The sequence below is a fragment of the Citrus sinensis genome, chromosome 1 (assembly GCF_022201045.2).
Source record: "Citrus sinensis cultivar Valencia sweet orange chromosome 1, DVS_A1.0, whole genome shotgun sequence".
In the NCBI taxonomy this organism is placed as follows: domain Eukaryota; kingdom Viridiplantae; phylum Streptophyta; class Magnoliopsida; order Sapindales; family Rutaceae; genus Citrus; species Citrus sinensis.
In genome coordinates this window covers 23,686,994-23,712,150 of record NC_068556.1, presented here as the reverse complement: position 1 = coordinate 23,712,150, position 25,157 = coordinate 23,686,994, and the positions used below count along the sequence as shown (strand labels likewise).

The window sequence follows — 25,157 nt, the reverse complement described above, 5'->3', positions numbered from 1 at the left end:
TACACCCAAAGAACAAAGGTCACATGAGAGTGCTTAACAGAGTCGGCAAAAGCTAAGAAAGCATAATTGACAATCTCTTCAAATTTAGGTACATGATAACAACCAAGAAAGAATAATACCCAGACACTTGTGTCTTGCAGTCAAATGGAATATGTACATCAAGTTACTTCCTTACATGAGTGGAAAAGAAAACATGACAAGGAAAAATAAGGATAGGTACGAATATTTCAAAAAAAAAATGAAGAAAAGCAACCAAATTTTGAAGTGTTATTAGAGTTAGAAAGGCTCCTATAAGTCTGCAGATGTCTACAAACAATGTCGCCTCAGGACTTAACACATGCCCTCAAAACCAATGGACACCATGACAAGGCTCCTAAAATTAGTTGCTTGTTGCTGGAGTTTGCTACTGAAAACAGTCAAAAATTTTGCATGTACGCCTTTGCATATCATGCACTGCTATTTTACAAGCTTCACAAATATCTTCTGACGCAATTGATCCCATACCAATCAATATCATTAGCCTGATCTTCTTATGTGCAAATAAAACCAGCAAAACATGATAGTCAAAAAGGAAGATGCAGCTACATGAAATCATGCAATCCTCTCTACCATCGACTATTTCTGTGGTATGTACTTCAGAAGTTGCATCCATGAACTACACGGGAATATTGTCCAGGGAATACCCATCAAATTCAAAGTCATTTTCAGCTGGTCCAAGGCCATCCTGCTGCTGGAATTCAGAGAAAGTTTTGTGGGGATTAGTAAAACCACAGGTAAGAAACTATGCATATGCAAGAATGTTTAGAGTTTAAATGGAATATAGACAGTAACAAACCTGTTTCAGAATTGCACTCATAAGATCTTCCTGACCAAAGTGTTGAGGGAGGAGTGTAGGCTGACAGCTTGTATCTGTAACTCTCTCAGATTTCACTCTTGTTGAGTTATCAACAAGAAGGCTATTGAGATGCTGACCAACATTCAGAGCATTCCCATGCTCGCTCCCTTCCCCAACCGAGAAAATTGGCTTGCCCATCGCTGATACACTACTATTCTGTACATTCCTTGGGCTAGAAGAATATCCTTGATTAACTAAAACTGAAGGTGTTACATCAACACTGGCTTGCAGAGAGTTTGAATGCTGAGAAGCATCAAAGGCGAAGCCCACATTCTGCAGCTCCCAGTTGTGGGGTTTGTGCTGTTGCAAATCATTAAAAATATCATAACTTGGCATAAATCCTCCAGATCCTTTAATGTCTGAGTTGATTTCTTCCTGAAATCCACCTTTAGTTGTGAGAGTGGACATCCCTGCGGATATTCCCGGTGTACTTCCTAGGGGGAAACTATTGCCTGGCAATTCTGCCGAGTGGTTTAAGGGGAAATTTAACACTGAAGATGTTTGAGAAACTGAATTGTACCCTGTCCCTCTACTATTTTCACCAATCCCATTTCTTGCTAACATTGCACCAGCAGCCCCATTTGATAGTATAGGATGCCCAACAGATGTTGGAAGCCTGGGAACTTGACCTCCACTAGTTTCAGTTAGTATCTGCCCTCGTGATTGCGGTTGAGCCATTTGCATGAGTAAAGGGCTACTCTGGCCACTTGGGTTTCCATGGGCACTGGCTTGCATGTTCAAGCTGCCGAGGGATTGAGCAGAATGGTGCAAATTGACAAGTTGTTTCGAATCCATGGTTGTTGGAATTCCATGTAGTAAGTTCATTTGTTTGCCACTGCTCATATGTTGTGGTTGCCCTTCTCCAAATCTTAACTTCTGATTATCAAAGCTAAAAATGTTCCTTTGATCAACAAGAGGCATTGGTAACCCAGGCTTTGCAGCTGACCTTGCAAGTCCTGCTGCTTGAAGTGTGGCGAGACTTTGAGCTGGAATTTGACCAGTGGCAGCAAGAGTTTGAAAGTCAAGCCCACTAAGCGAAGACAGGGAACCATAAGGTGGTTCTTGGGAATGGGAACTGATAAATGAATTGCCCTGGTGTGGTGACACTCCACTTAGTCTTCTAAGATACAGACGATATTTCTGCACCACACGGTTGAATAGTTAGACTAACCGAAGAAAAAGGATAATTCAGGAACATAACCATTCTATTGTGTATGCAAGTTAACAAAGAAATAAAAGTTTAAAATTTCTATATCCTGCAGAATTTTCTAAGTTCAAGAGTTTTATACAGTACCTGAAGGTGGCTGGCAACATTTTCTCTAGTAAGTCCAGGAACATTCATCAACTCCAGAATTTTCTTAGGAACAGCCTCTGTAGTATACATCAATGCAAAAGCATAAGTATGAAATACTGCAACAGGAATTGGAAATGTAAAAGTGATATATTGGGAGCTGCCATACACAAAACTATATTCTGATAATAAATGAAAAAGAAGGACAACTTCAAAGTCCAATATAAATATATTTAATGTGGTTCTCAGTCCAAATTAAGATAGAAAAGACAAGAATACAGAATATGGTGTACTTTTCTCATCCCCTGTCTGAATGGGAGTGCTAGGTATTTAGGTATGTAATCTAAGAAGCTAACAAGCATCTGCAAATAGAAAGATAAGGTCCAAAGAATCTTACTGTCAATGCCTAGCTGGTTAACGGCAGACACAAACTGTTGATGGAGCTCAACTGACCAAACTACACGCGGTTTCTTTAAAGTGGATGTATCATCCCTCTCTTCCATTTCTTCTTCCTCATCTTTCCTCCTCTTTGAGGTTCTCCAATTTCCTTCATTTGCTGAGGAAGAATAATCCGCTTCTTCAGATGGTTTTGGTTGCCGATCTCCCTCTTCCACACTTCCTGACTGCTCCAAGTCCTTCCACTCGTTCTTCCTCTTCCGAACCACATGCTGCCATATGTTCTTCAGTGCCTCAATTCGAACTGGCTTAATTAAATAATCACAAGCACCGTGAGTAACACCTTTCATGACAACTTGTTTGCTATCATCCGCAGACATCACTGTACAATTGCACAAGTCAGATTCAATTCACAGAATCAAAGTTCTCAAAAGAGAGTCATTGAGTAGGCTGCTTACTGATAACCGGCAGGTCCATCTCCAGCCCGACCTGCTCAAGGAGTTTGAATCCATCCATATCTGGCATATGAACATCACTGATAACAATATCGTACCCATTCTTGTTCGTTCGAAGCATATCCAAAGCAATCTCTGCTCGATTGCATTTTGTAACTGAAAACCCCACGTTAAGCTTAATCAACAATTCATACAGTTACTTGATCACACAACTTTATCTACAGAAAGTACAGGCCCACAAAATAACTCTCTTGATCCACATATGAACAAATCAAATCACCGACTGATTACCGAAACAAGCAGAACTTTCAAAGTAACTTTAAAATTAGCTAACATAGGATGCTTGAAAACAGAGTATAATAGATTTGAAAAATAAGACCAAATCTAATAAATTTCATTTTATTATCACTTCTACAACAAACCAACAGGAAAGTCATATCAAACACTGAAGAATCACAAAAGAAGAACATTCAAAGTCAAACTACATGCAATAAAAAACCCCAAATGAAGGGAAAAAAACAATATTCTAAGAACACAGAAATGAAATTACAAGACATAACAAAAGCAGCTTGAATAGTACCTTCATAAAGACAAGTCCCAAGCATCTTTTCCAAGATCCTAAGACAAGTAGGATCATCATCAACAACAAGGACACGTAAGCCAGCCGGAAACTGATCGGAAACAGTAACACTTGAACTAGCCGTTGACATGGATCCTTTATCGTTATTGAGATTCATATCTCAAAAACTTTGATACCCAAAAACAAGCAAGAAGAAACAAAGTGAAACAATAACTAATAAAAGAAGAATTTACATGCTTCAAAGTTGAAACTTCAACCTGATGATGACATGAAAAAGACAGTGATAGATATTAATACCCAGTTCGAAATTCAAAGAACCCAGATGAGATACGCAAAGAATTATAGAGATAGAAGAGAGATTTGAGTTTATTATTAAGGAAAAAAAATATTTTTTTGAGAGATTGAAGTTGAAGAAGACATGGCCTTGTGTCAAAGCTTTGAAGCTGAAATTGTTTTAGTGCAAAATAATTATATAATGCTAATATTTTAGTGAATATAATTGATTGAATAAAAAAAAAAATTTAAAAGTGGGACAGTCCTGGAAGAGTGGATCCAGCTCACACATGAAGTTAACTAACTCCGCGCATCTAAATCTACTCCAAACAGCAAACACTCACAAGTCCAACAACGTTAAACTCTGTTTCAAGTTTTTACTTTTAACCGCTTTTCCCCATACAATAATAATAACAAGTCAATGACAACAAATTAGCAGGATACATGTACCTTGCTGCCACAAACGAACAAGCTCCAAGTGATTGAGCTCGTCTCATCTTTGTTTGTTTGTTTGCTTGGAACTATTGTGTTTCCGCTTAATTTTAAAAATGTGATGATCATGTATTGTTCATGTGTTTGACCTTTACTATGGAATATCTAAATTTATTAAAGATATATATTGTAATAACAATAATATATTTATGTTTAATTCATAAATTATAAATTTGAGTATACTTCATAACGGTTATGTTTAAGTCCGCGTGACTTGTTTGATTTTATTGTTTGTAATTGTTATGCTTTCGCTTGAATTTAAGAAACCATAATAGTTTAGAATGTAAAAAAAATCATTAAAGTATTTTACTTGTATTTAAGGATGATTTTAAGAAATTTGTTGTTTATAATAGCACCAAAAAGTTATTTCTATACTTGTCCCAAAAAAAAATAGTTCTTTATGTGTTTTATGGTTGAATTTGCTTTGTACAATTTTTTATTTTATTTTAGTTAAATGAATTAATTGAGACACATGATTGCAATATTAGGCTTGAGGGATAAAGAACATTAACTTTTCTTAGGATAATCACTTTTAGGGCAAATGCAATATGGGGGGTTTAAATGGGTTATTACTTTTTTTTGGGGGGGGGGAATAAAAATGATTAATCATAAGGAGTTCTAGTGTGAGTCCACCTAATTGAAGTCCTAAATGCTATTGACGTGTTTTGATAGTTGCATGTGTCAAATTCTTTATCAAAATGTAAGCTACTTACCCAAATTGACCTAATAACGACACCTTAAAAAGCTTAAGTGGTAGCAACATTAACAATAATTTCTTTTCATTTCAAAGCTAATGTTGCCATGCCACCAACCACTTGCTTTGTGGGGTGGTTTCGTTTTCCACTTTCAAGTCCTAAGATTGGTCACCCCCCACACTTTGATCACATATTACTACTGCTTTTTTTCTTTTTTTTTTTTGAAAAAAAAAACGCTTTCAAAATTATTATTTTGATTTTCAGAAAACAAATCTAAAAAGGAGAACAACTAACGGCAGTTACGGAATCCCGGTGAAAAATGTGAGGCCCAACAAACGGAACTAAAGAAGGGGGGTTATTATTCCCGTTAAGCACTTCTTTTAAGGCCCCGTTTGGTTTGATCTTTACGGTTCCAAGTAAAAAGTGCTTCTCTCATCTCTGACCAAAAGCTTTAGTTTTTCACTGCCACCTCATCTACCCACTTCCCCCAACCGACACGTGTCCTATTCTCGCCGCATCAACAGATAAGGTCTCTTTGGCTTATATTGTTCCACAGTTTTTTTTTTTCCAAGTTTTTAATTTCTCAGTCACCACCCCCTCCACGCTTTTTTGGCCTTTTTATGTTGCACTTATTTATTTGTTTTTCTTTTTCTTCTTGTCTTGTGAGATTGATAAGTAAATATTCATGTTCTTTTAAAAGGTCAAAATTATGACTCGGTCTCTAGCCCACCTAAATTCACCTACCTTCTTCTTTATCTACAATATTTCAGAAGATGTTTTCATCTCTTTACCTTCGAGATGGAGGGTACATAAAAATACAGGTCGAAAATAGATATTTTAGTATGCTCGATTGCATGAATTTCGACCTTGGATAGACCCACGTTGAAATTTCAATTCTAAAAACATATATATTTTAAGTTATGTTTATTGATTATATGATTTAGTCTCTCAATAAATCTTGATTAAAAGAATTAAGAATATGAAAAAACATCGTTCTCGAATTTGCTCTCAAATGTTTTGACTAAATAAATGCATTCATTAAAAGAATTAAACCACCCCCAAATGATAAAGCTGCTTATTGTGCTCATTTCACGTGATTTTCTAACTTAAGAAAAAAATGATGAACTTCTTTGACGAAACTTGCTTTATGCAATTAAGAAATCAACCGGGAAAGATTCTAAATGATTAAACAAGATTTAATTATAATGAATGAATCTCAATTTACAAACCTCCCCGTCCCATTTGCTTCAGAGACATATCGATTAAACAATTGATTTTGTTTGCTTTTTCCCACAGCAAGGAAAAGCAGCGACACACAGTACGTAGCTAATTAAAGTAGAAGAATTCTGAAAAAACGTATATTCCCTGTAAACCTTTTCTCTCTTACGATGAATTATGCACACCACACTTTCGACTATTCACCTCCAAAATGTGTAGCTTTTTAGGGTTTTAATTCTAGAGCTCCATATCCAAGAAAAAACCCCAGCGATAAAAACAAACTGTCACTTGCATGCAGGTAATATTTTGCAAGCAACTTTATATATACATATATCTTATTTTCCCAATAGATTTAAATCTTTAAAGTTGGATGATTTAAAGAATAATTGTTTATTGTTTTCTTCTTGTTCTGGGTTTAGCTTTTCATGGGGGGAGGAGATGCTTTTAAGAAAAATCGAATATGTGTAACCGCGAGCATTATTTCACGCGCGCCATTAAACTATCATTTGCTTTGGTGGGTTTTGCTTGCCACGTGGCATCTCATGGAAGTTGGAGAAAAGAGTCCATCTAGCTTTTTCATTCACTCACTCATAACTTTATATATATATATATATATATATATATATATATATATATATATTTCTTCACTTTTTGTGTTTTGCTTGTGCCCCCCTCTCTCGAACCATGAGTGGAGACGTGGAGTGTGCCATTTAAAATTGTATAAATTTTTTTTTTTACTTTATTTATTGCAATTTTGAATTCCTCTTTATATCATCATGAGTTAATTTTGGATTAATCACCTCAAAAATGATAATTTTTAAAATATTCCTAATTATTATAAACATCAATTTATTTTTTGTTAAGTAGATAAAATAAAATAAAATTTCATCAATCTACCCTTATTTTTCTCTTATCTTTTAAATGAAAATAAGATAACTTGATATTATGATATTTACTTGAGGAGTATTTCAAAAATTATTATTTTATGAAAGGAGTAATCCAAAAATTTATCCTGTTATTATTTTATTGCATTGTCATGTCTATCCACAGAAAACGGATACAGGCACATAAAATAATATATAAACAAATTTTCATTTTTATGAGTTTGAATTTTGAACCTCACACCGCACGTTGCCTTTAACCATAAGAACTTATTTTACAAATCCATAATTGTAAGAAAGAATACGACCCTTATCGCTAAATTTAGTATATAAAATAGGTATTCAACTTTTGGTAATTAAAGACATAAATGGGACATTTTATCACCAAAACCATGTTCATTATATGTGAGTTCTCACGTGGAACCATCCTAAAGATAACGAAAACAAGAAATTGTCAAAAAAGCTTTGCCAATAAGCTCGGTGTGTTCATTTTAATATCTCATTTATTTTAACTTTTTGTTTGCTAGTGCAAAATAAAAGGTAATGGTATCAAACCATCAATTATTCAATTACATCATATCACTAAACTTTTAATTGGGTAATAACATTAATCTCCCTAAGTTTTTTTTTTTTAAAGTAAAGATATTGTTAGTCCATTGGTATCAAATCAATATGTACCACCCTCTGAAATAGTATATTAATAGGTCCATAATCGACATTGAGATAGATTTATGGTCGGTCAATTGATGTAAGTATTTTGATAAATCCTTGAAATCCTATTGACAATTGAAAAAATAAAAAATAAAAAAGAAGAAGCACCAAGATATCTTTAAATAATATCTCAGACCAATGTATAAAAATAAGTTTGAAATTACCTATCTACAAATATTCCTAAATTCTTTCAAATGATTGTTTATCACTAATACCAACTGGTACAATAACTTGAAAGCCATAGTCCAGGAACAAAACATATCTTAATAAACCAAAAAGAAAGAAAAAAGAAGAAGAAATTCATATCTAATGCATAGCAAAATTTAAGTAGAAGAAAGAAATATATATTTTACTCCAATATAAGAAGTTGTGTTAAATAGGCCGAGAAAGTTTGTAAGTAAGAGAGAGATGTCTCTTTAGTAAAAAATGAATCGAAATAAATTTTTATAGAAGTAACTAGTAGAAAAAAAAAATTCGGAAAGGATCTAAGAGACTTAAATAGTTGAAATGCTCTTTCTAGTTATGTTACACAATAGACAACTAAAAGTCTAAAATGGGTAAAGTTCAGCCTCATAAGGATAATGTGATCATTTAAATTTTAAAAAGAAATCAGAGTTGTCGATACATTGGATAAAATTAGACAAGTTATGTCCTTGATTAATATATCTTAAAACCTTAGGGATCAAAATGTTAATTTTCTATCCCAAAATTCACAATTTTCCACTACAAAAGATCCAGCTCCAGTTCAACACGCGAATAGGGCCCCACGGACGAGAAAGTGGGACCCACGGGCCAGTTTTCAGTAAATCCACATCAGCAAACTGTAAAGGAGCAACAGACGTGACGTGTTGGATGATCTACGAGCGCAAAGATCGGACGGACACGTGGTAGTATCTGGTTGAGATAGAAAGAGGGAGACCGGACCCATGAAACTGTAGCAAATAAAAAACGAATGAACAAATAGAAGTGTGGGGCCGACTCGGAAAAGGCTAAATAAGTGGGGCCCAATCGTCAGATGGAGACATTGAGTCGAAATAAGGCGGGGGGCCACTCGTGGCGTACGTGCGCCTCTCATACACATCACCATCGCCATAAAACAAAAATTGAAAAATAAATAATTGAGAGGATGAAGAAGAAAGCTCAAGTGAGAAAGAAAAGTAGGTGGCTTTAGTAGGTTGAATCCAAGGCACATTATTTATTATCTCCCGACTTTTTTTTTTCTCGAGTGAATTTTCTAGTATATTTTGTTCATAAAAGTACTTGCATATGACTTGATTCGACACGTAACAATTTTTTAAATTTTTTCTTTTGAATTTTACTCACATCATACATTGATCAAAATCTAATATTCATGATATGATATGAGATTAAATGAAATAATATCTGAAACTTCTGTTATAAATATGAAATTAAGAGTACGGACGTTGTTCTCCAAAATCCTAAATTTGCTCCTCCATGGTGCATCCGTAATAGATGGATTAATTGTTATAGCTTGATTAAAACTATAGTTTTTAGATGCTCCCATATTTTTCGAGAAGGAAATTCTGTAGCGGATTGCTTGGCTAACTTGGGTTTATCTTGTTCCATGTATACTTGATGGGATGAACCACCAATGGTTATTAGGAAAAAGTTATTTGACGATGCTTGGGGCTATCCTAAGTATCGTTTCATAACTTAATCTCTTGTTCATGAGAATTTTGTATATCTTCTCTTTTTTTTTTAATTTTTAAATATATTTTCAGATTTATATAAAAAAAAGAGTACGGATGTTGTTGTATGCTACAAATTAATTAATTAATTCATAATTTTAATTACATATTTTTTGAGGCATCGCTGTATTACATATGCGTGTTTAGTTAATTTATAATTTCAAGTCAAGTACACATTTTTGCAACGACACAGTAATGAATATGTGCATGTGTGTATACAGTTTAAGCAAGGGACCTTTTTCTTATATAGTAATTGCAATTTAGAATGCATTTAAAATTGATGTTAGACAGCTGTAACTTAAAAGTTACAGTATTAAAGTATTTAGTAAATACTAAATGCTGTAATTTAAAAGTTATGTTGATATAATTTTTTACTTATTTCATGAAAATCTATTATATCTTTAATAATCTTGTCAAAATTATTATTTAAAGTTTATATTTACTACAAATTATTAATTTTTGTTCTATAATTATAATTTTTTTTTCACAGCAGATATATGTTAAAAGTTATAATACTTCAATTCTAAACAGGATTTTAATTTATCTTATCCAGCAAAGTAGGTAAGTTTGCTAGTTATGCAAGGGGCAAAGGGAAGTTCTTCGGTCTCTCTCGAAAGCAATCAAGCGTGAGAAGCAGGATCTATCCATAGCTTTTGTTTTAGCACTTTCCCTTAATCGGTTCCTCCTTCTCTCTCTCTCTCTCTCTCTCCGGATTCTCGCAGCTACACGTTCTTGAGACGTCACAGTAATGCACATGTGGGTGTGTGTATGTATATGTACATGTCTGCATATGTGTGTGTGTATAAAATTATGAAAGTAATGCACCAGATAGTGCTATGTAATTGTTGGATACAGAAGCTAAGGTATGAGTTCATGTAGACAAGACAAATTCAAAGCTAAAATTGCTTGGAGGAACGGTGGTGGTTCGCTCATTTTAACCCGTAAATGGATAGGGGTAGCATCAGCAGTAGCAATAATGTAAGGGGAAGATAAATTGAGCACGTGGCATTAGAAGTTATGCTCCCCGACATCCAACTCTCATATCATGTTCAAAATTTTCAATCAGAATTATTGAAGTGATGAGCCTCGGCTTTGAAGGACCCGTCTGTCAATTTTTTTATTTAAAGAGGGGGGTTACCCTTACCCTATGTTGTACTAGCACCACTACCCAGTTGGAATTAGATCCACATCTCCTTAATTTTGGGCACCCTCTGCCAGGCTTGCAAGTCACCTTCTCCAGCCAATTTGGTTGTCATGATAAGCTGAAAGTTAGAATCACTCATCATTTTGAAAAGAAGCTGAAAACACTTTTCCACAACAACTTTAATTACAGAATTAATGGTACGCTTGAATTTTACAGGAGTCCAATCATTGTCTTTAAGAAATAAGAACTTAGAAATCTGTTTTTAATATCGTATAGAGACGAGGTCTATTACACACACTTGTAAATAAACTAATTTGAGTGACGCGTCAGGAGTCATTATTTTTTTCCAATTACTTGTCACATTCTGAGATACACACAAATTGACGGTAATTAAACAGACCCTAGGACTCGAAGAACTCTAGTTTCATCTCAGATATTTCGTCTCGCAGCCAGTTATATATATATACATATATTACACATGTTAATTATTACTTATATTTCTGCGTGCTTTGGGATAAAATCCGCCAGCTTTGCTGATGTTTTCGAATCTGCATACCGAGATCATAGAAAAAGGGTCCTGAATATGCTGTTAGATTTATGTAATTAATGCTGCAGTAACATACAGGCTGCAAACCGCTGATGCCACATAAACCTGGGCATTTTTCTTTTTTTTTATCCCTCAAGTTGGCAACTTGGAACCATGCGAAAAAAATGGGATCGATGCCATATTCATGTGCCCAAGCATTTAATCTAATTGTTCAATGTTTATGTATTCACATGACATGTCTCAAGTGTGCCAAATGCTGATGATTTATGATCAATATTTTGAAACCACTACTTTGTTTTCATTTCAGTTTGGCATCTGAATTTTACAAAACCCGTGGGCTGCTTTGTTGCGTACAAATATGGCATTAACATAGAATATATAAAAGCTGGCTGGTACGTTTCTTTTAGACGGAATTAGGTGCATGTTCAAAACGATGCACTCGGTCTTGTAACACAGCTTGGCTGGAAGGAAAATTTGTTGACAAAAGAAACTATTTTCCAAATTAAAAATCATGCTAGTGGAGCTGCAGTTCCTTTTTCTTGTATCTCAATGCACGGTAGGCAAAAATGGGATCTCCTTGCTTTTCGCAATAATGTTCAAATTTAGTTCAAGTTAGCCACAAAAAGTGAGGCAGCATAGCTGGTGCACGACAAGAAACCATTAAATTAATAGCAAAACGGTGACCAAAAGTGACATCAGATTTCAACCCTATTCTCTTAATGATGGGGGAGGGGGGAGGGGGGGGGGGGATTGCAAAATTAAATTTTGTTTCTAGTCACAAGAGTTCACCATCATGTATTCATGTGGACTAACTCATATATGCTTTAATTTATAACCAATAACATGAAATTTGTGCGGATTATAGAAAATGTCTACAGCACACAGTTGTCTGATAGAGTGTTCCCCCCTCCTACTTATTGTTATCAATCTAAAAATTGTAAGTTTTCTTTGTTGACCCTTAAATTTTTGTTTTTCTCTCTCAACTTATAATTAATATATATTAGTAAACGGTTGTAATGTTTTGGAAATGATAGTATTGGAAAACTTGGAAGTGTCTACGATCAAAACGAATGCTGCATTAGACAAAAGTATTAAAATGACACAAGAGTCGTCGTAGCAGTTGGCACTAGCCAAGAGGCAGCAGGTTTTAGGATCAAAGAAAAATTGAATTGATTCTGTAACAAACATCTCCCGTCATCCCACCATCCGATTGTCTATTGTTTAGTTTCTCACTCCACATCCAACCACATCCAACGGCTGATGCTGCTGTCTGTAGCTTACAGATTCTGTAAGCTAGTCAAGTCCTTGAAATCTCTACTTTCTCTTACCATCCCTGTTGTTGGGCCAGTAATTTGTTGGCAGTGAGTTTTGGTATGTTTGTTGCGGCGACAGCGTCTGCTTGTCGGGCCATTATTGGCTTGGATAGCAAGAGTCAACATCCATCATTGGATGGGTGGTGCTGCCGCATCCTCGTTATTTGTGAAGGCCGAAAAACGCCACATGAGCTAGGGAGGGGCCTCGGACGGAAGTACAAACACAACTAGCACATGATAATATGAGTGTTTTTGCAAATGGGCTCAACCCAATTGAAAGGAAGTTACAGCCTCAATTGCGCATGACTCGCAGGATTTGGGGTCTCATTTTTTGCACGATCCGCAAAGTTTCACATCACCAACCGTTTTTAACGACCTCGTTCCCCTCTTCGCATACTCAACACAAGTGCTTTGATCTCGTGCAACTTATTTGTTTAATCATTTGTTTTGGTTACTGCCAGTACTTTATGAGCTCGAATGATGATGAGAGCTATGTGGCATTCAATTTTGCAAGTACCCACCACCACCAGTCACCAGATGCAGAATCCATTCATTGTCTTTCCTTGGATCAACTTTCGTAGGCAGATTGACAGAAAGCTTGTTCACTTCAAGAAGCACTTTTCGGTTGCTTCCATCAAATGGATTTGAGGCTTCTCATGCACATGCATTGCATGCAAGGTGGATCTCGCGTCCGATAGCAGCAAGAATCGGGCAAAGATCTTGTGACTTTAAGGGAAGTGAACCAAGCAATCTTAGGCATGAATTCTTGGACACAACTGTGGAACAGAACACTAAAAATAATAATTCAGTGGCACGTAATTTTGCGAGCATTTGGCACTCGGATGCTGAGCCAATAATTCCGGAGATGGGAAATTCCAAGTTTCTTGTAAGATTGTTTGGTTTGGACACTAAAACCACTTGATTTTTCAGAGATGGTGAGCGGATTATTGAATTTGCAATCCGAGACATTTCATGGGGGAAGAATAGCTGTTTTCAAACCCTAGTGAATCCCGAAAGACATGTTCCGAATTCGCATATTCATGGCATCACGACCAAAATGGTTAATCGATCAAGGTGATGTGATTTTTGGTTTTTATCTCATATATCTTGTGAAAGAATCGGTAACGCTCAAATGTAAGGCTGGTAAGTAGTTGTAATTTTGATTACTGACATCTCAAAAACTCATCCTAAAGATGCATGTCAAATTAAGTGACATATATGATGGGAGGATAGAATTAATATGTGGAGAATTGAAAATCAATAATGCTAGGCACTTTACATTCCGAGAATAAATTCATTAAAGGAAATTCATTGTCCTCAGTTAGGTTTTTCCCCTTCCTCTTACACCCCAAAATTTACCTAAAACAAGGTCAATACGGTAAGTGCAAAAACATGAGGTATTATGAGAGTTTTGGAATTGCTATCAGCTCCACTCTTTTGACTCAAGGTCGAAATTTTAGTTAATATCTAAAATTTGAAGTGAAGGGTTAAACATTTAATAATCAACAGTCAACTCCTCAACAAGATTTATTTGAATGAATAGAAATAAACGTAATATTGATAAATAGAGTATAGCTTTAAATCGGTGGGGCCCAAACTTCAGATGGAGACATTGAGTCGAATACGTATGCCTCTCATACGCATCGCCATCACCATAAAACAAAAAAAAAATGAAAAATAAATAATTGAGAGGATGAAGAAGAAAGCTCAAGTGAGAAAGAAAAGTAGGTGGCTCGGTTGAATCCAAAGCACATTATTTATTATCTCCGATTTTTTTTCTTTAGTTTTAAATGAAATTTCTAGCATATTTTGTTCATAAAAGTACTTGCATATCACTTGATTGGAAACGTAACTCTTTTTTAATTTTTTTCCTTTATTTTTTACTAACATCATAAACATAACGTCATAAAATGATCAAAATCTAATACTCATGATATGATATGAGATTAAATAAAGTAATATCTGAAACTTCTATTATAAAAATAATGAGATTAAGAGTAACGGTGTGTTTTTGTAGGTTACAAATAAACTAATTAATTCATAATTTCAATTACACATTTTTGAAGCATCAGAGTATTACTTATGTGTGTTTAGTTAATTTATAATTGTAACTACACATTTTTGTGATATATATATAAATTGAAGTACTGAAGCTCTAGTATGAGTGCATGCAGACAAGACAAATTCAAAGCTAAAATTGCTTGGGCGAATGTTAGTGGTTCGCTCATTTTAATCCATATATGGATAGGGGAACATCAGTGGTAGCAATAATGTAAGGGGAGATAAACCTGAGCACGTGGCATTAGAAGCTATGCTCCCCGACGTCCAACTCTCAAATCGTGTTCAAAATTTTCAATCAGAACTATTGAAGTGATGAGTCTCGGCTTTGAACTACCTGTCTGTCAATCGGGCACTACCACCTAGTTGGAACCGACAGTCCTGGTGCGGTGACACTCCACTTATGTTGTGTTTACTCGTTGGAGTGAGAGTGAGGAGTGTGGATTCCTCCCACTCCAGCGTTTACTTACTTAAAATGGAGAGGGATTGGGAGTCCCACTCCGTGGGCCCCACCCATTTTTGGAGTGGGGAGTGGGAGTGAGACTCCCATTGGGGGAGGTGCCCACTCCCACCTCTCCCATTTCTACCTTTTTTTATATTTTATGTTTTATAATTAATAAAATAAAATAAATAATATTATATTTATTTAAATAATAATATTATATTTAACTAAATAATAATTTACATTGATTCTAAGTTTAAATTATTTTAAAATAATATTATTATATTAATAGAGAATTAATAAATATAATATTATTATATTTATTTTAAAAATAATAGTACTATATTTATTTAATAATAATAATAAATACTTTATTCTAAGAAAATATTAATTTTGTACTAAATAATATTATATTATTATTTTATATAATAATAAATTTAATATAATTATATTAAATAAAATAAAATAACATTTCATTTTATATTAAAATTACAATTAATAATTTATTGTTCATAATTAAGAATATTAATAATTATAATAAATTTACAAATATAATAAAATAAATATTATTCATTAAATATATTTTTTATTAGTTTTGTAATTAAAAATTATAATTCTTTAAATAAGGATAAAATTGTAATTTGAAACTATTTACTCCCAATCCAAGACAAAATAAACACATAAATTTGATTCTGATCTCCATTCCATGCTTCCATTCCAGTGTAAGTAAACAACCTACTCCCACTCCCACTCCACACTCCCAATCCTAGGATTCCCACTCCCTAGGATTCCCAATCCAATCCAAAAAATAAACGCTACCTTAGTCCTCTAAGATACAGACCGACGGACGAGTCCTGGTGTGGTGACACTCCACTTAGTCTTATAAGATACAGACGATATTTCTGCACCACACAGTTGAATAGTTAGAATATCCGAAGATGAAGAATAATTCAGTTACATAACCATTCTATTGTGCATGCAAGTTAATAAAGAAATAAAAGTTTCAAATTTCTATATCCTGCAGAATTTTCTAAGTTCAAGAGTTTTATACAGTACCTGAAGGTGGCTGGCAACATTTTCTCTAGTAAGTCCAGGAACATTCATCAACTCCAGAATTTTCTTAGGAACAGCCTCTGTAGTATACATCAATGCAAAAGCATAAGTATGAAATACTGCAACAGGAATTGGAAATGTAAAAGTGATATTTTGAGAGCTGCCATACACGAAATTATATCCTGATAATAAATGAAAGCAAGGACAACTTCAAAGCCCAACATAAATAAATTTAATGCCGTTCTCAGTGGGGATTAAGATGGAGGAGACAAGAACACAGCATGTGGTGTACTTTTATAGAAAGATAAGGTCCTAAGACTCTTACTGTCAATGCCTAGCCAGATAACGGCAGACACAAACTGTTGATGGAGCTCAACTGACCAAAAAACGCGGCTTCTTTAAAGTGGATGTATCATCCCTCTTTTCCGCTTCTTCTTCCTCATCTTTCCTCCTGTTTGAGGTTCTCCAATTTCCTTGATTTACTGAGTAAGAGTCATCCGATTCTTCAAATGGTTTTGGTTGCTGAGCCACATGCTGCCATATGTTCCTCAGTTCCTTAATTCGTATTGGCTTAAGTAAATAATTACAAGCACCGTGAGTGACACCTTTCATGACATCTTGCGTGCAACCATCCACAGACATCACTGTACAATTGCACAAGTCAGATTCAATTAACAGAATCAAAGTCCTCAAAAGAGAGTCATTGAGTAGGCTGCTTACTGATAACCGGCAGGTCCATCTCCAGCCCGACCTGCTCATGGAGTTTGAATCCATCCATATCTGGCATATGAACATCACTGATAACAATATCATACCCATTCTTGCTCATTCGAAGCATATCCAAAGCAATCTCTGCTCGATTGCATTTTGTAACTGAAAACCCCATGTTAAGCTTAATCAACAATTCATACAGTTACTTGATTACACAACTTTATCTACAGAAAGTACAGGCCTACAAAATAACTCTCTTAATCCACATATGAACAAATCAAATCACCGACTGATTTCCGAAACTAGCAGAAACTTTCAAAGTAACTTTAAAATTAGCTAACAAAGGACACTTCAAAACAGAATATAGTAGATTTGAAAAATAAGACCGAATCTGATAAATTTCATTCTATTCTCATTTGACAGCAAACCAACAGCAAAATCATATCAAGCACTGAAGAAAAACAAAAGAAGAACATTCAAAGTCAACTACATGCAGCCACTAAGCTTTAGCCCAGTGGTTAGAACACAAGCCTCACAATTGTGAGGTTCGAGCTCGCACAATACATTATGCGGATTCATTTTTTTCTTGATTTGAGTGAAGGCAGCCCTGTCCTTTTTGAAATATAATTAGAGTAGACATCTCTCGAATATGAGTTAACATTTGAACTGTGCTATATATGATTTATAAATTAATTCCAATAATTATTTTATTGTAAATATCATTATACTAATCTCATTAAATATGAGTTAAAACTTAAACATTAGTCCCATGTAATTTAAAAAAAAAAAAAGTCAACTACATACAATAAAAAACCCCAAATGATGGGAAAAAATATTCCAAGAACACAGAAATGAAATTACAAGACATAACGAAAGAAGCTTGAATAGAACCTTCATAAAGACATTTCCTAAGCATCTTTTCCAATATCCGAAGCCAAATAGGATCATCATCAACAACAAGGACACGTAAGCCAGCCGGAAACTGATCGGAAACAGCAACACTCGAACTAGCCGGTGACATGGATCCTTTTTCAGCAAGAAGAAATAGAATGAAACAATAACTAATAAAAGAAGATTTTACATGCTTCAAAGTTGAAACTTCAACCCGATGATTACATGAAAAAGATAGTGATAGATATTAATACCCAATTCGAAATTCAAAGAACCCAGATGAGATACGCAAAGAATTAGAGAGATAGAAGAGAGATTTGAGTTAAATATTAAGAAGAAAAAATATTTTTTAAAGAGATTGAAGTTGAAGAAGACATGGCTTTGTGTCAAAGCTTGAAGCTGAATTTGTTTTGGTGAAAAAAATTATAATTGTTTGAATAAAAATTTTTGGAAGTGGGACAGTCCTGGAAGAGTGGATCCAGCTCACACATGAATAAACAACTCCGCGCATCTAACTCTACTCCAACAGCAAACACTCACAAGTCCGACAACGTGAAACTCTGTTCCAAGTTTTACTGTTTTTACTTTAACCGTTTGCTTTTCTCCATACAATAATAATAAGAAGGTAATGACAACAAATTAACAGGATACTTGTACCTTGCTGCCACAAACAAACAAGCTCCAAGTGATGGACCTCGTCTCATCTTTGTTTGTTTGGAACTATTGTGTTTCTGCTTAATTTTAAAAATGCCATAATTATATATTGTTCATGTGTTTGACCTTACGATTGAATAAACAAACACAAAATGAAGAGGGGTATCCAGGAACACCTTCTAACCTTATATGGCCTATGCTAAGAAGCCGATAAAGGGCTTTCATCAGTTAGCCCAGCTTTCTCCAATCTGTTCAGACTCAACACATCATTTTTCCTCTGTAAAGCCCCATCAACTCTCTAAGTTAAATATCTCTCTCAAGTAATTCATACCACAACACCCCAAGGCTGGTAAGCACTCTCTACCTTGGCAAGGACAAGTGCTCAGGAGCGATTTGAAGAAACTAAACATCTTCCTATAAAAGAACCAGAGGGATAGACAGAGTCCCAGATCAACATGAAGGGCTATCCCATTTGTCTTAAGACGCTCTGATATTTCATTCTTGTAGGGTACCTGAAGGTCAACCAAATAAGGAATGCAATATTTAACCCTCATATGCACTTAGTCTCGTAAAGTAATTCTCTGGCCAACCTGAGAGTAAGATTTGTTGGACTTGGAAGCGAAAAGTGAGGCAACAGTTTTTGGACGCGCTAACCAATGTGGTCAGCCTAGAAAAAGCTGAGCGAGGTACTCTTTTTTTACTCAATTATCTGTGAAGGTGGGACAAATATCGCCACGTGTTATTCACCATTCTTTTAAGAATTTCTTTTGCCTTAAATACTTTTTGAACTAAGGGATGTTGTTTGGGAAATTTATAAAAATAATTATCAAATTTTTATTATTTTTACAATTAATTTTTTAATTTTTTTTCTATCAACATTAGTTAAATACATATTTTTCTCCCTAAATTACCCTTCTTTACAAGCTAAAAATAACTTTCTTTCTCACCTTTCGTCAAACCAAAAGTAGCTTCCCACTCTTGAATCATTAACCAACGGCAACGACAAAAGGCAACGATAAAAAGTGAAATCCGATCATAATTTATCCGGATCTAACAATAATCAACATCACATAGTGGTATGAGTTATTTTTTGAACTTGCTCGTCAGTTTGACTGAACTGTGGATGGTTTCGTGGGTGAATATGGCGATAGGCAGCCTGTCGCACCAAGTTTCGTGCGACAGTCAGCCTGTCGCATGAAAAGCTAGATTCATTGTAATTAATTATTAATTTGATTGGGCTGAAATAATTTATTTTTTTTTTATAATTTCAGGCTTAATGGATTCAGTTGTACTTGAATTATGTTACGATGGTTGGTGGGAGACATTAGAGGATGGGTGTATGGAGTATGTCAATGGTAAAAATAAAGCTTTTTATCGTTGCCTTTTGCCGTTGCCGTTGGTTGATGATTCAAGAGTGGGAAGCTGCATTTGGTTTGACGAAAGGGGAGAAAGAAAGTTGCTTTTGGCTTGTAAAGAAGGGTAATTTGGAGAGAAAAATGTGTGTTTAGCTAATGTTGATAGAAAAAAATTGAGAGGATTAATTGTGAAAATAACAAAAATTTGATGGTCATTTTTGTAAATTTCCCATGTTGTTTAGGGAATAAATAGAATATCGAAAATAAAGTACCACGTATCAATGTGAAGGTTTTATGATTATAAATAGTTTTTGTAGGGTACCTGACTTATACCATATATACTTACTAATTGAGGTAATACGCGAGGTACACTATGAAAGAACTAAGGTATTTTAGAAAACATCCAAAAATATCTACCACGTGTACTATCTCTATTCCTAAAGAAGAATATTTAATTTGACAAAATCAAGAAATATCTTGTTGGAAAAGAAAGGACAGCTGGCTGTCATACCTGCAAAAAGTCAAAAGTAACATGCAAAAGATAATGGTCCTTCACTGTCACGCCTGCAATTGTCACTTCTGCAAAGGCGCCATAGATCACCTGCAATGTAGCATACGCCACGCACACAAAACGACAAAACCTATCAAAAAATCACATTTTTGCTCTTTAAGCATGCTCCTAACAGCCCAAAAATCATCATGAAGGTATAAGGACATGAGAATTTCAAAAAGGACAGAAGAATCACCACTAAAAATATGTCACATGGCAAGGTATCAAGGGTGTACTGTGTAAAGGCAATAAAAATTTATCTTTCTAATACTAATCACAAACACACACAAAAAAGCGGGCTGAGGTCTTCTTTAACCTCCAACTGCTATTTTCTGCTATTTTAGAGAGTTTGTAAGCTTTTATCACCTAAAAAAGTTTAAAAAACTGACTTGAGCATCAAAGTATAGTCATCGGCCATTGCGGCTCTACCTCTATCCTTATTTTGTTATTTTACAGGTCTACAAGCACTTTTTCAAAGTAACTGAAAACCCCATGTTAAGCTTAATCAACAATTCATACGGTTACTTGAGTACACAACTTTAAATCTACAGAAAGTACAGGCCTACAAAATAACTCTCTTGATCCACATATGAACAAATCAAATCACCGACTGATTACCAAAACAAGCAGAAACTTTCAAAGTAACTTTAAAATTAGCTAACATAGGATACTTGAAAACATAATATAATAGATTTGAAAAATAAGACTAAATCTGGTAAATTTCATTTTATTCTCATTTCCACTGCAAACCAACAGCAAAATCATATCAAGCACTGAAGAAACACAAAAGAAGAACATTCAAAGTCAACTACATGCAGTAAAACACCCCAAATGGATGGGAAAAAAAAATATACAAAGAACACAGAAATGAAATTATAAGGCATAAGACAAGAAGCTTGAATAGCGGTTGAGCCATTAGCATGAGTAAATGGCTACTCTGGCCACTTGGGTTTCCATGGGCACTGGCTTGCATGCTCAAGCTGCGAAGGGATTGAGCAGAATGGTGCAAATTGAGAAGTTGTTTCGAATCCATGGTTGTTGGAATTCCATGTAGTAAGTTCATTTGTTTGCAACTGCTCATATGTTGTGGTTGCCCTTCTCCAAATCTTAACTTCTGATTATCAAAGCTAAAAATGTTCCTTTGATCAACAAGAGGCATTGGTAACCCAGGCTTTGCAGCTGACCTTGCAAGTCCTGCTGCTTGAAGTGTGGCGAGACTTTGAGCTGGAATTTGACCAGTGGCAGCAAGAGTTTGAAAGTCAAGCCCACTAAGCGAAGACAGAGAACCATAAGGTGGTTCTTGGGAATGGGAACTGATAAATGAATTGCCCTGGTGCGGTGACACTCCACTTAGTCTTGTAAGATACAGACGATATTTCTGCACCACACAGTTGAATAGTTAGAATATCCGAAGAAGAAGAATAATTCAGGAACATAACCATTCTATTGTGCATGCAACTTAATAAAGAAATAAAAGTTTCAAATTTCTATATCCTGCAGAATTTTCTAAGTTCAAGAGTTTTATACAGTACCTGAAGGTGGCTGGCAACATTTTCTCTAGTAAGTCCAGGAACATTCATCAACTCCAGAATTTTCTTAGGAACAGCCTCTGTAGTATACATCAATGCAAAAGCATAAGTACGAAATACTGCAACAGGAATTGGAAATGTAAAAGTGATATATTGGGAGCTGCCATACACAAAACTATATTCTGATAATAAATGAAAAAGAAGGACAACTTCAAAGTCCAATATAAATATATTTAATGCGGTTCTCAGTCCGAATTAAGATAGAGGAGACAAGAACACAGAATATGGTGTACTTTTCTCATCCCCTGTCTGAATGGGAGTGCTAGGTATTTAGGTATGTAATCATAAGAAGCTAACAAGCATCTGCAAATAGAAAGATAAGGTCCAAAGAATCTTACTGTCAATGCCTAGATGGTTAACGGCAGACACAAACTGTTGATGGAGCTCAACTGACCAAACTACACGCGGCTTCTTTAAAGTGGATGTATCATCCCTCTCTTCCATTTCTTCTTCCTCGTCTTTCCTCCTCTTTGAGGTTCTCCAATTTCCTTCATTTGCTGAGGAAGAATAATCCGCTTCTTCAGATGGTTTTGGTTGCCGATCTCGCTCTTCCACACTTCCTGACTGCTCCAAGTCCTTCCACTCGTTCTTCCTCTTCCGAACCACATGCTGCCATATGTTCTTCAGTGCCTCAATTCGAACTGGCTTAATTAAATAATCACAAGCACCGTGAGTAACACCTTTCATGACAACTTGTTTGCTATCATCCGCAGACATCACTGTACAATTGCACAAGTCAGATTCAATTAACAGAATCAAAGTCCTCAAAAGAGAGTCATTGAGTAGGCTGCTTACTGATAACCGGCAGGTCCATCTCCAGCCCGACCTGCTCAAGGAGTTTGAATCCATCCATATCTGGCATATGAACCTCACTGATAACAATGTCGTACCCATTCTTGTTCGTTCGAAGCATATCCAAAGCAATCTCTGCTCGATTGCATTTTGTAACTGAAAACCCCATGTTAAGCTTAATCAACAATTCATACGGTTACTTGATTACACAACTTTAAATCTACAGAAAGTACAGGCCTACAAAAGAACTCTCTTGATCCACATATGAACAAATCAAATCACCGACTGATTACCGAAACAAGCAGAAACTTTCAAAGTAACTTTAAAATTAGCTAACATAGGATACTTGAAAACAGAATAAAATAGATTTGAAAATAAGACCAAATCTAATAAATTTCATTTTATTGTCATTTCTACAACAAACCAACAGCAAAATCATATCAAACACTGAAGAATCACAAAAGAAGAACATTCAAAGTCAACTACATGCAATAAAAAAACCCCTAATGAAGGGAAAAAAACATTCTAAGAACACACAAATGAAATTACAAGACATAACAAAAGAAGCTTGAATAGTACCTTCATAAAGACATGTCCTAAGCATCTTTTCCAAGATCCTAAGACAAGTAGGATCATCATCAACAACAAGGACACGTAAGCCAGCCGGAAACTGATCGGAAACAGCAACACTTGAACTAGCCGGTGACATGGATCCTTTTTCAGCAAGAAGAAACAGAGTGAAACAATAACTAATAAAAGAAGAATTTACATGCTTCAAAGTTGAAACTTCAACCGATGATTACATGAAAAAGATAGTGATAGATATTAATACCCAGTTCGAAATTCAAAGAACCCAGATGAGATACGCAAAGAATTAGAGAGATAGAAGAGAGATTTGAGTTAAATATTAAGAAGAAAAAATATTTTTTAAAGAGATTGAAGTTGAAGAAGACATGGCTTTGTGTCAAAGCTTGAAGCTGAATTTGTTTTGGTGAAAAAAATTATAATTGTTTGAATAAAAATTTTTGGAAGTGGGACAGTCCTGGAAGAGTGGATCCAGCTCACACATGAATAAACAACTCCGCGCATCTAACTCTACTCCAACAGCAAACACTCACAAGTCCAACAACGTTAAACTCTGTTCCAAGTTTTACTGTTTTTACTTTAACCGTTTGCTTTTCTCCATACAATAATAATAAGAAGGTAATGACAACAAATTAACAGGATACTTGTACCTTGCTGCCACAAACAAACAAGCTCCAAGTGATGGACCTCGTCTCATCTTTGTTTGTTTGGAACTATTGTGTTTCTGCTTAATTTTAAAAATGCCATAATTATATATTGTTCATGTGTTTGACCATACGATTGAATATCTAAATTTATTAAAGATATATATATATTGTAGTAATAATCGTATATTATGTTTGATTCATAAAATATACATTTAAAATATATTTCATAACGGTTATCTTCAAGTGCGTGTAAACTTGTTTGATTTTATCGTATTATAACTTTTATACTTTCGCTTAATTGTAAGAAACCGCAGCAGTTTAAAATGTCAAAAAACCATCAAATTATTCAACCTGCATTTGAGGATGTTTTTAGCAAATTTGTTGTTTATAATAGCACCAAAGGCAAATTTGTTGTACATTTCTTTTAGATGGAATTAGGTGCATGATTAAGGGAGTTCAAAACGATGTACTTGGTCTTGTAACACTCTTACCTCGAAGGAAATTTGTTGACAAAAGAAACTATTTTCCATGTTAAAAATCATGCTAGTGGAGCTGCAGTTCCTTTTTCTTGTATCTCAATGCATGGTGGGCAACAATGGGATCCCCTTGCTTTTCGCAGTAATGTTCAAATTTAGTTCAAGTTAGCCGCAAAAAGTGAAGCTGCGTGCATAGGTGGTGCACGACAAGAAACCATTAAATTAATTGCAAAACGGTGACCAAAGTGACATCAGGTTTCAACCCTATTCTCTTATTTTTAAAAGTTTTCGTTGTTGACCCTTAAATTTTTGTTTTCGTCTCTCAACTTATAATTATTATATATTAGTGTACGGTTGTAATGTTTTGTTCGGAATGGTACTATTGTAAAACTTGAAGTGTATGCGATCAAAAATAATGCTGCATTAGACAAAACTACTAAAATGACACGAGAGTCGTGGTAGCAGTTGCCACTAGCCAAGAGGCAGCAACCGGGTTTTAGGTTGAAATCTCTACTTTCTCTTATCATCCCTGTTGTTGGGCCAATAAATTGTTGGCAGTGAGTTTTGGTGTGTTTGTTGTTGCGGTGACAGCATCTGCATGTAGTGCCATTATTGGCTTGGATAGCAAAAAGTCAACATCCATCATTGGATAGGTGGTGCTGCCGCATCCTCGTTATTTGTGAGGGCCAAAAACGCCACATGAGCTAGGGAGGGGCCTCGGACAAAGTACAAACACAACTAGCACATGATAATG

General features: G+C 35.1%; 1 protein-coding gene across 10 annotated transcripts; it reads right to left on the bottom strand.

Annotated features, from left to right (window-relative positions):
• Positions 1–48: 48 nt before the first annotated feature.
• On the bottom strand, positions 49–23,805 carry LOC102607197 (two-component response regulator ARR2). 10 transcript variants are annotated; one of them, XM_052440027.1, is made up of 7 exons: positions 23,528–23,805; positions 23,275–23,409; positions 16,874–17,026; positions 2,584–2,964; positions 2,190–2,266; positions 836–2,035; positions 49–730 (listed from the first exon to the last, which is right to left on the bottom strand). In XM_052440027.1, exons 2-7 carry the CDS (start codon positions 23,402–23,404, stop codon positions 656–658), a joined length of 2,016 nt encoding a protein of 671 aa, XP_052295987.1. In that variant the 5' UTR covers positions 23,405–23,409; positions 23,528–23,805; the 3' UTR covers positions 49–655. The 10 variants fall into 10 exon arrangements, with proteins under 10 accessions (XP_052295987.1, XP_052295973.1, XP_052295974.1 ...); XM_052440013.1 differs by lacking the exons at positions 2,190–2,266; positions 2,584–2,964; positions 16,874–17,026 and adding exons at positions 16,157–16,233; positions 22,242–22,622; positions 22,699–22,851 and having other exon boundaries at positions 23,528–23,802; XM_052440014.1 differs by lacking the exon at positions 16,874–17,026 and adding an exon at positions 3,041–3,193 and having other exon boundaries at positions 23,275–23,416; positions 23,529–23,801.
• Between the last annotated feature and the right edge of the window lie 1,352 nt (positions 23,806–25,157).